General features: G+C 51.5%; 1 protein-coding gene across 1 annotated transcript in view; it reads right to left on the bottom strand.

Annotated features, from left to right (window-relative positions):
- EPB41L1 (erythrocyte membrane protein band 4.1 like 1) overlaps positions 1 to 14,164 on the bottom strand; it is a 186,781-nt gene that overhangs the window by 24,231 nt on the left and 148,386 nt on the right. Inside the window, exon 16 of the mRNA XM_014586146.2 lies at positions 6,257 to 6,667. Coding sequence (XP_014441632.1) covers positions 6,257 to 6,667 — 411 coding nt within the window. The remainder of the gene's footprint in view (positions 1 to 6,256; positions 6,668 to 14,164) is intronic.

The raw sequence follows: 14,164 nt of genomic DNA, 5'->3' as shown, positions 1-14,164 counted from the left end.
TAGGGAAATGAGGGAGAATGCTCCGTAACTCGCCCCCACCATGGTCCAGCTCACTGGCAGTTGTGATGCAGGGTCGGCACGTTATCTCCTACCCCCAGAGCTGGCCCAGTCTCTGGAAAAGTCCGCAGATCAGGACAAAAGAGGCATGGTAAGATGACATAGATGAAGGCCGGGAGGGGAGCCAGAGCCACCAGCAGCACCAGACGGGCCTGCCCCATGCCCCTGCACCACACAGTCTCACAACGGTGATGTTTTTCTTTTAGGTTACCATTCAAAGAACATTTACTATTCCATTAATATATATCCATGCCAGGGCCCATGCTAAGGGTTTTCCTTGTATGCATAATATTGCTGAATCCTAAATGACTCTGATGGTTAAGCCATCACCCTCCCCCATTTAGAACGACAGTCACACATTTAGAGGCCTATGGGAGCCAGGCACGTGATGTAAATGAGTGGAGTGGGCTAGCTGAGGGAGAGGGTGAAGTGGAGAGCACGTGGGATTCCACTCACATTTGGCCAACTATTGCCATAGCCTGAGTAACCACACTATCTGTGTTCTTTTTTTTTTTTTTTTTAATAATTTTTAGGGTTTTTTTCTCCATATAAAGTATATGCTTGCCAGGGAAAGACAAAGACAGAGAGGGAAAGTGAGAAATCCCTTTCCTGGGAGGAGGAGGTGCCCATGCCACAATCCCTTCTTCTCCATTCTCCACTTAGGATTTTGAGCATGCACACACACACACACACCCAATGTGATTTTTAAGTTCCTGGGTCTGGGACTCAGACCATGGTCAGTTATGTGGGAATCCAGTGCCTTAACCACCATGCCACCTGCTGTCCCCTGCATCTGATCTTTTTAAGGATGTAAGAAAACCTGTATTTTATATTTGATGTCCTAATTTTTAAATCAAAGAAAACATACCTGCTGGCCATATCTGGCCTAGGCCCACCCATTTATAACCTCTGCACAAGAAGCTTTATGTTAAATGATCACTTTCTCCTGAGTCCTCCACCAGGTGTAGGTCATAGCTATACCCTTAGCATGAGTTAAATGAATGAATGAAAGCTAGTTTGTCATCTGGTGAAGGGGGTTTCTTACAGACGAAGAATTACCCTGCAATCATTCAATTAATCATCTCAGAGGAGCTGCCACCCAGTGGGATAGCAGATCTGTCAGCCGCTGACCTGATAATGCCAGAAACAAAGGTGGGGAATATGGCAGGGCAATACTTGTGCCCAGTGTGGTTGGGGAAGCGTTTGCAAGGGAACTGATATCTGAACGCTCTCCTGGCTCAGGTAAGTTCACAGGGCAAAGGAAGGGAGAGAAAAGCTTCTACCCAGAGGGTACAGCAAAGAGTGGGAGCCCACAATGGACAACCTTGTGCTTCTATGCCTAGAACAGGAGGGAAACTGAGCTGAAAGAGATGAAAGGGCAAAGGAATACCATGGACAGAGGTGAGATTTAAAAAGATCTCTTTGCAGCTCTATAGACAAAGTCCACAAAGTGGAGGGCCCAGACACAGCCTGTCCCTGTGTCCTCAGGGAGTACGTTTTCTCTCCTCCAAGTTTCCACTACCATGCTGAGACCGCAGGGTCAGATGAATTTAAACAGGTGCTCATTCTCCAGGAAGTCCAGGCCCCAGGAAGACAAACCTGGGCCTAGATTAGAAAAAACATTCAACTCTCTGACCAGGATGCCAGAGCCCCCAAGAGGCCACAGACACATGCTCTCTGAAGGTGCCATGCAACACAGGCAGGGAGAGGGAGAGTCAAGTGAGACCAGACTGTCATCACTTGACCTCAGCAAGCGACGGGGTCACAGGGTTAAAACGCCATGGAGCACACGTTAAGGGTGAACTGACACGGCAAACATGCGAGCACAGAACCATGCTGTTCTGAAGAGGGGCATTCATGCAACACGACTGCAGGCTGGCTGCTCCGTCTTCTCACAGATGGCACAGGGCACTCTGAGCATGCAGTTCCTGAGTGGGTCTGGGTCTCCATGAAGCTCCACTGTACCTCAAACTGGGGCATCTCCGGGGTGGAGCAGGCCCCTCGGTCTGGGCTATCCTCGATGCCCCCAGATTCATCGTCCTGGCTGGGGACCCCCTTGCTGAGGTCCCGGGAGAATACCAGGCCCTCGGTTTCCGAGTCGCTTTTGTCACGGTCGAGCTCAGGCAGGCTGCGGGAAAAGTCTTCGAAAGCGCTGCCGTGGTAGTCGCCAATAACAGTGAAGTCCACCTCGGCCTCCAGGCTGGACGTGGAGCTGACTGTGATGCTGGAGCACTTGCGCTCAATGGCCAGGTGGTTGTCCTTCAGGAACACTGCATCTCTCTCCTGGTCTTGGTCCTCATCACCCGTGTCACTCTCTGGGGCCCGGGGACGTGGTGGCTTGGCTTTTTCCTCCGAGCCCTCCCTCAGCCCTGCTCTCTATGACCGGATAAAATCAGAGGAGTGGGGATGTGGGTGGGGAGAGAGAGGAGGGGAAGAGAAAGAGAGAAAGCAAGATGGTGAATGTCAGAAGAAATCTCGGGGCTATGTTGATGTCCCAAGTGGAAGAGCAGGTTGGTCAGGAAATGAAAAACATACCAGGAAAGGTTTCTTGAAATCATAATAAGCTTAAAACAAACCCCAACAGTTGTGAAGTGTGGGAATGCTCCTTTCTGAGGGTCTCACACGGATGGCAAAAGCAAGTACAAAGCAAACATCCTGCCAGTGAGCCCTGGACAGGAGGCCCCGTCGGGGTTTCGTCTGGGAGCTTATTGGAAGCGGCACTGTGCAGAGGCAGGGATGAAAGCCTGGACCTCAGGCCCATCCGTGCAGGCAGGAGTCAAGAACTAGAAACCAAGGAGGGAGGCCTGGGATTCAGGAACCCAGGAGGGGAAGGCAGAGAGGCTGGAGCCAAGAGCTTTGAGGAACAAAGAGGAAGCCAACATGGTTTGCCAATTCCACTGAGTCTCCATGGTGTGGGGTAGTGGCGATGGAGGGGTCAGCACCCACTGAAGGAGGCACGATACCGGGGCAGGCCCTCTGGGCGTGAGCTTCCTGGGAGATACACCAGTTCGCCCTGAGTTCCACACATGGGCCACTGGCAGGCCATGGAGGGGAGGCCATCAGTGTAATTGACAACAGCAGGCTCGGGAAATGCCTAAGGGGAACCAGCAGCTCTTGTCCAACACACATACCTCTCAACTGGCCTGTCAGGGATTAAACACCACACGCAGAGTTTTGGCTGGTTCGTGACATTCTTTTTTAAGACCAATCTAACACGCACAAGTTTAAAGAACTTGGTTTTGGGTTCTAGACATTCAGAGTGCTTAGAGATTCACTTGCTAAACGAGCCTCCAGTTCGCCAGTTTCTAGTAGGTTGAGAGGTGTGAGGAATACATTCCAGACAAGCCAGAGTTGAGCAGCCACAAGAGGTGCTGCCAGAGCAGGGGATCTACGGCAGCGAGGCATCCTGGCCAGGTGACGATGGCTGGATCAGCAGGGCACAGAGGGACTGCAGAGACCTGAGGGCCCAAGGGGCTGGCGAATCTCAGGTGCCCCCCCTTCCCGGGGGTGTTGGCTGCTAAGCTGGTGACGCGCTTCTCTTCCCTGACCGCATCTCCGGATTTGTTCTGGATTAGAGAAGATAGTTAGTCTTAAGGAGGCAGAGAGTAACTTGGCACTGGGACTGAGAGGGAACCAGAAGTGAAGGATGGAAATGTCCGGATTGTCAGCTTCCCCACGGCAGGAGAACCAGGGATGGGAAAGGAAGAAGAAAGACCACTGGGTCAGCCAAGCAAGACAGGTAGGAACCTAGCAGGTGGGAGCAGCAAGGCAAAGCAGGTGTGTGATTTGCTGGAGGTGGTGCCGCCTTCTCTGCGGGGGTTGTGTGACCCTCTAGACACCACCCAAAAGCTGAGGGTCTCTGTGGCCAAGCTAACATGGGCCAAGCAGATGAACCCATTGTCAGGCTGGTTTAGGGAAAAGAACTCACAGGGATGGACAAGCGGCCTCTGGTGGCAGCAATGACGAGGGCCCACTGAAACATGCTTCTAGAGCTACGCAACATGCGCTCAGCCCCGCGGGCGGGGGGCAGCGGTGGGGCGGGGGCTCACGTGGCCAGTTACCCCAGGAACTTCCTCCAACGTGGTTTCACAACCCGAATCAGGGGACATGAGTTCTAGTTCCGTGCATCCTTCCTGGTGGGGTGTGGAAGAAATGTCCTCGCCAAAGGCACAGGCGGTAGGGAAATGAGGGAGAATGCTCCGTAACTCGCCCCCACCATGGTCCAGCTCACTGGCAGTTGTGATGCAGGGTCGGCACGTTATCTCCTACCCCCAGAGCTGGCCCAGTCTCTGGAAAAGTCCGCAGATCAGGACAAAAGAGGCATGGTAAGATGACATAGATGAAGGCCGGGAGGGGAGCCAGAGCCACCAGCAGCACCAGACGGGCCTGCCCCATGCCCCTGCACCACACAGTCTCACAACGGTGATGTTTTTCTTTTAGGTTACCATTCAAAGAACATTTACTATTCCATTAATATATATCCATGCCAGGGCCCATGCTAAGGGTTTTCCTTGTATGCATAATATTGCTGAATCCTAAATGACTCTGATGGTTAAGCCATCACCCTCCCCCATTTAGAACGACAGTCACACATTTAGAGGCCTATGGGAGCCAGGCACGTGATGTAAATGAGTGGAGTGGGCTAGCTGAGGGAGAGGGTGAAGTGGAGAGCACGTGGGATTCCACTCACATTTGGCCAACTATTGCCATAGCCTGAGTAACCACACTATCTGTGTTTTTTTTTTTTTTTTTTTTAATAATTTTTAGGGTTTTTTTCTCCATATAAAGTATATGCTTGCCAGGGAAAGACAAAGACAGAGAGGGAAAGTGAGAAATCCCTTTCCTGGGAGGAGGAGGTGCCCATGCCACAATCCCTTCTTCTCCATTCTCCACTTAGGATTTTGAGCATGCACACACACACACACACCCAATGTGATTTTTAAGTTCCTGGGTCTGGGACTCAGACCATGGTCAGTTATGTGGGAATCCAGTGCCTTAACCACCATGCCACCTGCTGTCCCCTGCATCTGATCTTTTTAAGGATGTAAGAAAACCTGTATTTTATATTTGATGTCCTAATTTTTAAATCAAAGAAAACATACCTGCTGGCCATATCTGGCCTAGGCCCACCCATTTATAACCTCTGCACAAGAAGCTTTATGTTAAATGATCACTTTCTCCTGAGTCCTCCACCAGGTGTAGGTCATAGCTATACCCTTAGCATGAGTTAAATGAATGAATGAAAGCTAGTTTGTCATCTGGTGAAGGGGGTTTCTTACAGACGAAGAATTACCCTGCAATCATTCAATTAATCATCTCAGAGGAGCTGCCACCCAGTGGGATAGCAGATCTGTCAGCCGCTGACCTGATAATGCCAGAAACAAAGGTGGGGAATATGGCAGGGCAATACTTGTGCCCAGTGTGGTTGGGGAAGCGTTTGCAAGGGAACTGATATCTGAACGCTCTCCTGGCTCAGGTAAGTTCACAGGGCAAAGGAAGGGAGAGAAAAGCTTCTACCCAGAGGGTACAGCAAAGAGTGGGAGCCCACAATGGACAACCTTGTGCTTCTATGCCTAGAACAGGAGGGAAACTGAGCTGAAAGAGATGAAAGGGCAAAGGAATACCATGGACAGAGGTGAGATTTAAAAAGATCTCTTTGCAGCTCTATAGACAAAGTCCACAAAGTGGAGGGCCCAGACACAGCCTGTCCCTGTGTCCTCAGGGAGTACGTTTTCTCTCCTCCAAGTTTCCACTACCATGCTGAGACCGCAGGGTCAGATGAATTTAAACAGGTGCTCATTCTCCAGGAAGTCCAGGCCCCAGGAAGACAAACCTGGGCCTAGATTAGAAAAAACATTCAACTCTCTGACCAGGATGCCAGAGCCCCCAAGAGGCCACAGACACATGCTCTCTGAAGGTGCCATGCAACACAGGCAGGGAGAGGGAGAGTCAAGTGAGACCAGACTGTCATCACTTGACCTCAGCAAGCGACGGGGTCACAGGGTTAAAACGCCATGGAGCACACGTTAAGGGTGAACTGACACGGCAAACATGCGAGCACAGAACCATGCTGTTCTGAAGAGGGGCATTCATGCAACACGACTGCAGGCTGGCTGCTCCGTCTTCTCACAGATGGCACAGGGCACTCTGAGCATGCAGTTCCTGAGTGGGTCTGGGTCTCCATGAAGCTCCACTGTACCTCAAACTGGGGCATCTCCGGGGTGGAGCAGGCCCCTCGGTCTGGGCTATCCTCGATGCCCCCAGATTCATCGTCCTGGCTGGGGACCCCCTTGCTGAGGTCCCGGGAGAATACCAGGCCCTCGGTTTCCGAGTCGCTTTTGTCACGGTCGAGCTCAGGCAGGCTGCGGGAAAAGTCTTCGAAAGCGCTGCCGTGGTAGTCGCCAATAACAGTGAAGTCCACCTCGGCCTCCAGGCTGGACGTGGAGCTGACTGTGATGCTGGAGCACTTGCGCTCAATGGCCAGGTGGTTGTCCTTCAGGAACACTGCATCTCTCTCCTGGTCTTGGTCCTCATCACCCGTGTCACTCTCTGGGGCCCGGGGACGTGGTGGCTTGGCTTTTTCCTCCGAGCCCTCCCTCAGCCCTGCTCTCTATGACCGGATAAAATCAGAGGAGTGGGGATGTGGGTGGGGAGAGAGAGGAGGGGAAGAGAAAGAGAGAAAGCAAGATGGTGAATGTCAGAAGAAATCTCGGGGCTATGTTGATGTCCCAAGTGGAAGAGCAGGTTGGTCAGGAAATGAAAAACATACCAGGAAAGGTTTCTTGAAATCATAATAAGCTTAAAACAAACCCCAACAGTTGTGAAGTGTGGGAATGCTCCTTTCTGAGGGTCTCACACGGATGGCAAAAGCAAGTACAAAGCAAACATCCTGCCAGTGAGCCCTGGACAGGAGGCCCCGTCGGGGTTTCGTCTGGGAGCTTATTGGAAGCGGCACTGTGCAGAGGCAGGGATGAAAGCCTGGACCTCAGGCCCATCCGTGCAGGCAGGAGTCAAGAACTAGAAACCAAGGAGGGAGGCCTGGGATTCAGGAACCCAGGAGGGGAAGGCAGAGAGGCTGGAGCCAAGAGCTTTGAGGAACAAAGAGGAAGCCAACATGGTTTGCCAATTCCACTGAGTCTCCATGGTGTGGGGTAGTGGCGATGGAGGGGTCAGCACCCACTGAAGGAGGCACGATACCGGGGCAGGCCCTCTGGGCGTGAGCTTCCTGGGAGATACACCAGTTCGCCCTGAGTTCCACACATGGGCCACTGGCAGGCCATGGAGGGGAGGCCATCAGTGTAATTGACAACAGCAGGCTCGGGAAATGCCTAAGGGGAACCAGCAGCTCTTGTCCAACACACATACCTCTCAACTGGCCTGTCAGGGATTAAACACCACACGCAGAGTTTTGGCTGGTTCGTGACATTCTTTTTTAAGACCAATCTAACACGCACAAGTTTAAAGAACTTGGTTTTGGGTTCTAGACATTCAGAGTGCTTAGAGATTCACTTGCTAAACGAGCCTCCAGTTCGCCAGTTTCTAGTAGGTTGAGAGGTGTGAGGAATACATTCCAGACAAGCCAGAGTTGAGCAGCCACAAGAGGTGCTGCCAGAGCAGGGGATCTACGGCAGCGAGGCATCCTGGCCAGGTGACGATGGCTGGATCAGCAGGGCACAGAGGGACTGCAGAGACCTGAGGGCCCAAGGGGCTGGCGAATCTCAGGTGCCCCCCCTTCCCGGGGGTGTTGGCTGCTAAGCTGGTGACGCGCTTCTCTTCCCTGACCGCATCTCCGGATTTGTTCTGGATTAGAGAAGATAGTTAGTCTTAAGGAGGCAGAGAGTAACTTGGCACTGGGACTGAGAGGGAACCAGAAGTGAAGGATGGAAATGTCCGGATTGTCAGCTTCCCCACGGCAGGAGAACCAGGGATGGGAAAGGAAGAAGAAAGACCACTGGGTCAGCCAAGCAAGACAGGTAGGAACCTAGCAGGTGGGAGCAGCAAGGCAAAGCAGGTGTGTGATTTGCTGGAGGTGGTGCCGCCTTCTCTGCGGGGGTTGTGTGACCCTCTAGACACCACCCAAAAGCTGAGGGTCTCTGTGGCCAAGCTAACATGGGCCAAGCAGATGAACCCATTGTCAGGCTGGTTTAGGGAAAAGAACTCACAGGGATGGACAAGCGGCCTCTGGTGGCAGCAATGACGAGGGCCCACTGAAACATGCTTCTAGAGCTACGCAACATGCGCTCAGCCCCGCGGGCGGGGGGCAGCGGTGGGGCGGGGGCTCACGTGGCCAGTTACCCCAGGAACTTCCTCCAACGTGGTTTCACAACCCGAATCAGGGGACATGAGTTCTAGTTCCGTGCATCCTTCCTGGTGGGGTGTGGAAGAAATGTCCTCGCCAAAGGGTCTGGTGGCCAGAGGCATCACTGAGGATGGTGTGGCCTTGGAGCTGGTGAAGTCCCCTGGGGGCTGGAGCTGGACGAAGCCCAGGTCTAAGAGCTTATTCCGCTGTTGTTCCACGTGCCCTGCTGAGGCCTCTGAAGACCACTCGTTGAGAAGAGCTCTTGTTTCACCCTGACTCACTCGGTGGGTTTCAGTTCCATGAGTCTCAAATATTCGAATTTTGTTGGCCACTGATGTCTTGCTGATATCCTCTAGGGAGCCCTCCTGGCCCCTGGCCTGGAGAAATGTTATCTCTTTTTGCTTCCCTGAAGGGAAAACCAACCCCAGAGGTATGAGCCCCTCAGCTTCTTCTGGGACAAATCTGGGCTTTCTGCTGGCGACAGGAGGTGCCCTGCGCTCACCTCCGGTGTCAGGGGGCACAATAGATCCTACTCGGTCCTTGGGCTCCAGGCTCTCTTTAGAAGGATGGCCATGTTTGAGAACAACAGGGGACTGTTCTCCAAAGGGCTCCCTGAGTTCTGGAAGCTCCCCTGACCCATGAGGGGCTGGGCTTCGAGAAACTGTCTCCAGAGTTGCCAGAGCCTGAAAGTGACCAGGGGAGACTGGCTGGGGGCTGACCATATTTTCCATCTTGGCTTCTTCTGTCTGGGTGTAGATAACTTCCCTCTCTTTGGGTGGGAAGTTGCCTCTGTCTGGTCTGGCTGGCTTCCTGACATTGGGATGGATGGCCCAGGGAAGGACATGAGCCTGGGGATCTGAGTGCACACCCATTTCTCTGGAAGGTGAGTGGTTCTTCAGTCCTGCTGGGGGGCTTTCCTCAGCCTTTCCTATCAAATCCCCACCCCAGGGAGCCTTTTCCTCCTCTGCTGCACTGGCTGTTGAGCAGGGAAATGCTCCTTCCCAGTCCTCAGCAAATATCTGCTCTGGAGAAGGTCCCTTTGGGTCATCTGGTCTTACTTGGGTCTTGGGGGCCCCCACTCCTACCCTTAAGGCTGCCATATGGGCTTTCTCCTTGTTGCTGTCAGGAGCTGCGGCAGAGCACCTGGGGTCTGAGAAATTCAGTGCTGAGCTCCCTGGGAGTTCCTCCACCCGCTCCAGCCTGGAGTCATCTTCACAGGGGGCTTCCAGATGCTCTTTTCTGTCCTCTAGAGGCAGAGGGAGGACTTGGTCTTCTGAGTCTTTTTCTCCATAGTTTAAATAGAAACTCCTCTCTGCAAAGGACGTATCAGTTTCATCACTCGAGTCAGCTCTGGCTTCGCCATGAACTGGATCCAACAGAAACGACTGGAGTCCTCCTTTGTCAGAGGCTGGGGAGGGGATGTCTATCTCTGCTGGCCTGGTCCTTGGGGCAGTGGATCTTCCACAAGTCTGGAATTCCTCCAGCTGACCATCTGAGATGCGGTGGTTCCTGACGGTTGCCTGACTGGTGTCCAGCCTGAGCTCAGAGCCCTCAAGGAGTTTTTCTACTGACAAGTGGCCTACAGCCCCTTCCAGGGCTTCCTGGATGCTAGGGCCTTCCTCACACACTGATTCAAAGTCTTCAGGACTTGCGATCATTCTCCCTAGTTGCTGGATGTTTGCTCTTCTGGTTCCCACCATTTCTTCTGTGGCCACTTCAACTTTAAACTTGTCCACCAGAACGTCTACCTTGGAGAGTCTGCCATCAGCAAGGATATCAACGAGGCCTGCCCCGCTTTCTTCCTGCTGCATGGTGGCCACTTCTAGGAAACCAAGTTCTTCTGGCCTAGTGTACTCTCTTTCTATAAATACCCAATGCTCTGAACCCTGTGTTTCAATTGGAGCAAGAAGAGTTAATATAAAATATCAGGCACCTGGAGAACCAGTCACTTTTTTCCCTCTGTATGAAGGAGCCGCCCTACCACCAAAAGGATTGACTTAGGGATGGCATGTCCCCAAAATGTGCTGAGAAGAGGAAGGCATGGCCATGCCAGCTATGCTCATCAAGACTAATCAACTCTTCCCATTAAGGTACCCAACGAATTATTGACCAATTCTCCCTTACCACTCAACTTGATAAAATGGGATGGGGTCTCATACCCTCCCCGTGTTAACCATGGATCCATGGATGGGCCAGGAGTCTTCCTCTTCCTCTTTTAATAACATAGCTGCCACTGTTAGAGGGGGAAATAGCTTACATTGAATGGGATCTTTGAATGGTAGAGCCAAAACAGGCTCTTGAGACATGATCCAGTCTAATCTCCTCATTGTGAAAATGGGGAAAATGAGGCCTAGAGAAGGTCAGTGACTTGCCCAAGGTCATAGTGAGTTGGTAGTAGAGTCAAGGAAAGAATGCATGAGAGGAACCAGTGAGTTCCACAGAACATAGCCTGAAATAAGACCTTTCTACAAGAACTTCTGTGAAGGAAACAGATTAGTAGTGAAGATAGTAAACAGCCAGATTAGTGCCAGTCAATGGCTTAAACTGCTTGAACACTGGAGAGTTCAATCTAAAAGAAAAAAATACCAAGGTCTATCCTTGGACAAAATGTCTTTCTGGCAAAACCCACAGAGAGAGGAAAGAAAGATTAACCAGACACATCACAGAAGGAAAAGATCTAAAAGACTTAAATATCATCATGAGTCAAAAGTGCCAGAGTGCAGCCCATCAAACTGTCTAAGAAACAGTCCTCTGCCTCCCCCAGGAGCGCTGTGAACAATGCCCCAGAAGAAATGGGACTTCAAGACTCGTTAAAAAGCAGAAAGGTCAATGGGTTTTCACTCTTCGGGTGGCCACGGGACACTTTGTTCCCACAGAATCTTCATAGAGGTCTAATACATGACCCAAACACAGTGCTGCCCTGGTGAAGGCCAGTGCCCAGAAGCACCATCATCCTCTGCTATCACTGCTCTGACTCGAGTGCCTCATGCTACAGATGTACAAGTCGGGGCCCAGCTAGGTCAGCTCCTTGCCCAAGGTCAGAGTGAGCTGTGGGGAAAGGCCTGTCTAGAACTCAGGGTCTGACTCCAAGTCTTATGAAGAGTGACCTTTCCACCCTGTCATGACTACCTTCATGGGAAGAAGTGCCTCAAACTGCTCCCAGCAACAGGAGGGGGAAGGTCTATATTACTTTGGATTCTTTTTCAGGTTATGGTTTGGCGAGGAGTCTTTCAATTCCACCCCACTGAGGGGAGTCTATCAGATTCTGTAAGATCTGAAGCATTTTGAAGGATCAAGGAAATATTATAAACTCTCTCCCCACCCCCTCCATTTCAGCAAAATCTGTCGCATTGTCAGGGAATCAGACCTCATTAGGAGACTCTTCCCCATGAGAAAGAGAAATGAAAGGGAGAAGGTTCTGATACCTGGTATAGGTTTCACTTCAGGTTGTTAAGCCTCCAGGACCACAGCACATTTGTGGGTTCTTAGCCTCACGGGTCTACAGATGCCAGGTCTTTTTTTGTCATCTTCTTGGAAAGCAGGTTCCTTTAGCTGCTTCCCTTTAAGCTGCACTGACATCATCAGCCTGGCAATGATCCCCAAAGCTGTCAACAAGGCCTCTTCTGGAACATTCCTACCCCAATTCTTACTAGCAACTAGGCTCAATAAGCAAGAATTAGTAGAGTGGGAGCTGGCATCAAATGGAAAGAAAGATTCTGCAGGAAGGAAAAGGGAAGTATGTAGTGACATTAGTTACTGTATGCCAGGCATTGCCAGCCCCTTGCCTAGGTTATTAAATTTAACTGAAATGGTAACCTGAGAAGCAGGTATTGTTATCCTTATTTCAAAAGGGGAAACTGAGGTTCTAAGAGAGGAAGGGACTTGTATAAACATCCCAGAGTGAAAAGAAGTTCTGCTTCTAAAGTAGTTATGAAAGAAAAGAAAAGCTGTCACCAACAGACTGGTGAAGCCACTCCTCACCCTAGGGTTGGTCTGAAAGTCATTATCACAAGATGGGATAATGTCAGGGTAGCCCCAGACTGCATCAGCCCTGCAGCCATTGGGACCTTCAGTGCCTTGCTCAGAGTGCCCCCTGCCATCAGCTGGGGGCATTGCAGCAAGAGAAGCGGCAACAGAAACAGGGAGAAGTAGAGCCAATTCTGTTTCCATGTAAGACCCAGAGAAGAAACCCTCCTCCTAGGCGGTTCTGCTGAATCCAGGCTGTTCAGGCCCCAGCTGAGCTTTGGGTCATATTTTGGACCCCATCCTTTACAGGAGGAGGGGGTCCAGGCGAGAAGCCCCCTAGAAACCATGTCCTGGAAGAAACTGCTGAAGAGAGTGGAGGTGTTCAGGTGGAGTGGTGTTCGGCTCCCTAAAGGGCTGACCTGGAGGGAAATGCAGAGCAGATCTATAGGTCCTGGAAGGTGGAACAAGACCCAAAGGCAGCTAATTGAAAGGGCAGATTTTAATTCTACACCAAAACTTCCAGATCAATGATTGAAGATAAAACAGGCGGCTGTCAAGGACTCTGTGCGAAAGGCCGGGTGGACAGTTTGCAGGGATGCTGATGAAGAATGTGCGATGAAGGGGGGCACCTGTCCTTGGTGCCAGGATTACCTCTGCTCTAGGGCATCACTATGTCTCTAACTTTGGGATGCTACTGACTCCTGTCTGACTTCTCTCAAGAGAGCACTGGTGGTTTTGTTTTTAATTTTACACTAATGAAAAATTCAGAGTGGAACTCTGAATTGTTTTATTACTGATGTAGCTCTCTCATGGCTCTCTTATAGGCTCAGTGCATTTGCAGCAGCTCCAAATGTCTGTGAGGATCCAGAAAGGTACATGTGCTCACTGTGATGTCCACAGTGGAGGGGCAGACACCATGGAGACATCTCACCCACAAGACTGGTCAGCACCTTCCAACCCTGACACTCTAAAACATCCCAGAAGAGAAACAGGATGTACCCCCCTGCTGCCTGGGACTGGATTCTACGCTTAGCATCAACTCAGGGCCACAGAATGTTCTCAGAGCCCTTGACCTGCTGCTGTTCTGGGCACAGAAATAATGCCCTCCTCATTTAGAACACCTGCCTAAGGACATGCGATGGAGAAAGCGTACACTCCAGCCTGCCTGGAGAAGCTGGCATAACCAAGCTCCCAAGGAGAAGGTGGAGAGGATGGAGGCAGAGCATAGATGGAACATCATGCCCTAAACCAGCCACTGCTGGATCTTATTCAGGCTCTAAACAGAGACAAGATCTGAAGGTAGAAGGCACATAGGTGCCAGGACCCCTGATCCCAAGCTTAGAAGTCAAAGCCTGCCTCTAGGTCACCTGTCTCACCAGAGCCTGAGTGAAGATCATTTCTGCTTCCCCTGAGAAGCCAGAGGTGATTCAGGCTGCTCTATCCTCTCAGAATGGTGGCAGTTCTGTCCAGCCCAGAAACAATGTATGAGCGAGAGGCTGGCCCTCTATGGATCCCTAGGATGGGATGTTCGCTTGTCACAGCTTAGGGACAGTATGGGTTCCCCACTGTTCCCATCTGCATGACAGAGTCTGGTTCATCCCCCTTGCCCCAGAAAAAGGGTTTTCTTAAGACCATAGAGGGTGGCTCTTGGTGGGCAAGAGGCCCCAGGAGGAAGGGGCACTGGAAGGTGAAAACAGTAACCTCAGGAGATGCTGCGAGGCTTTTCTGAGTGAACACTTCCAAGCCTGCGGCTGTTCCAGGCTCATGTACCAGGTCCTGCTGAGAGGTGTCCTGGATCCTCTGGGACTGCAGGGGAGGCCCAGGGCCAGAGGAAAGGGAAAG

The sequence above is a fragment of the Tupaia chinensis genome, unplaced genomic scaffold, assembly GCF_000334495.1.
Source record: "Tupaia chinensis unplaced genomic scaffold, TupChi_1.0 Scaffold000115_1, whole genome shotgun sequence".
Taxonomy (NCBI): Eukaryota; Metazoa; Chordata; class Mammalia; order Scandentia; family Tupaiidae; genus Tupaia; species Tupaia belangeri.
Note: the sequence above shows the minus strand (reverse complement) of the source record. Positions and strands in the feature narration are given on the sequence as shown.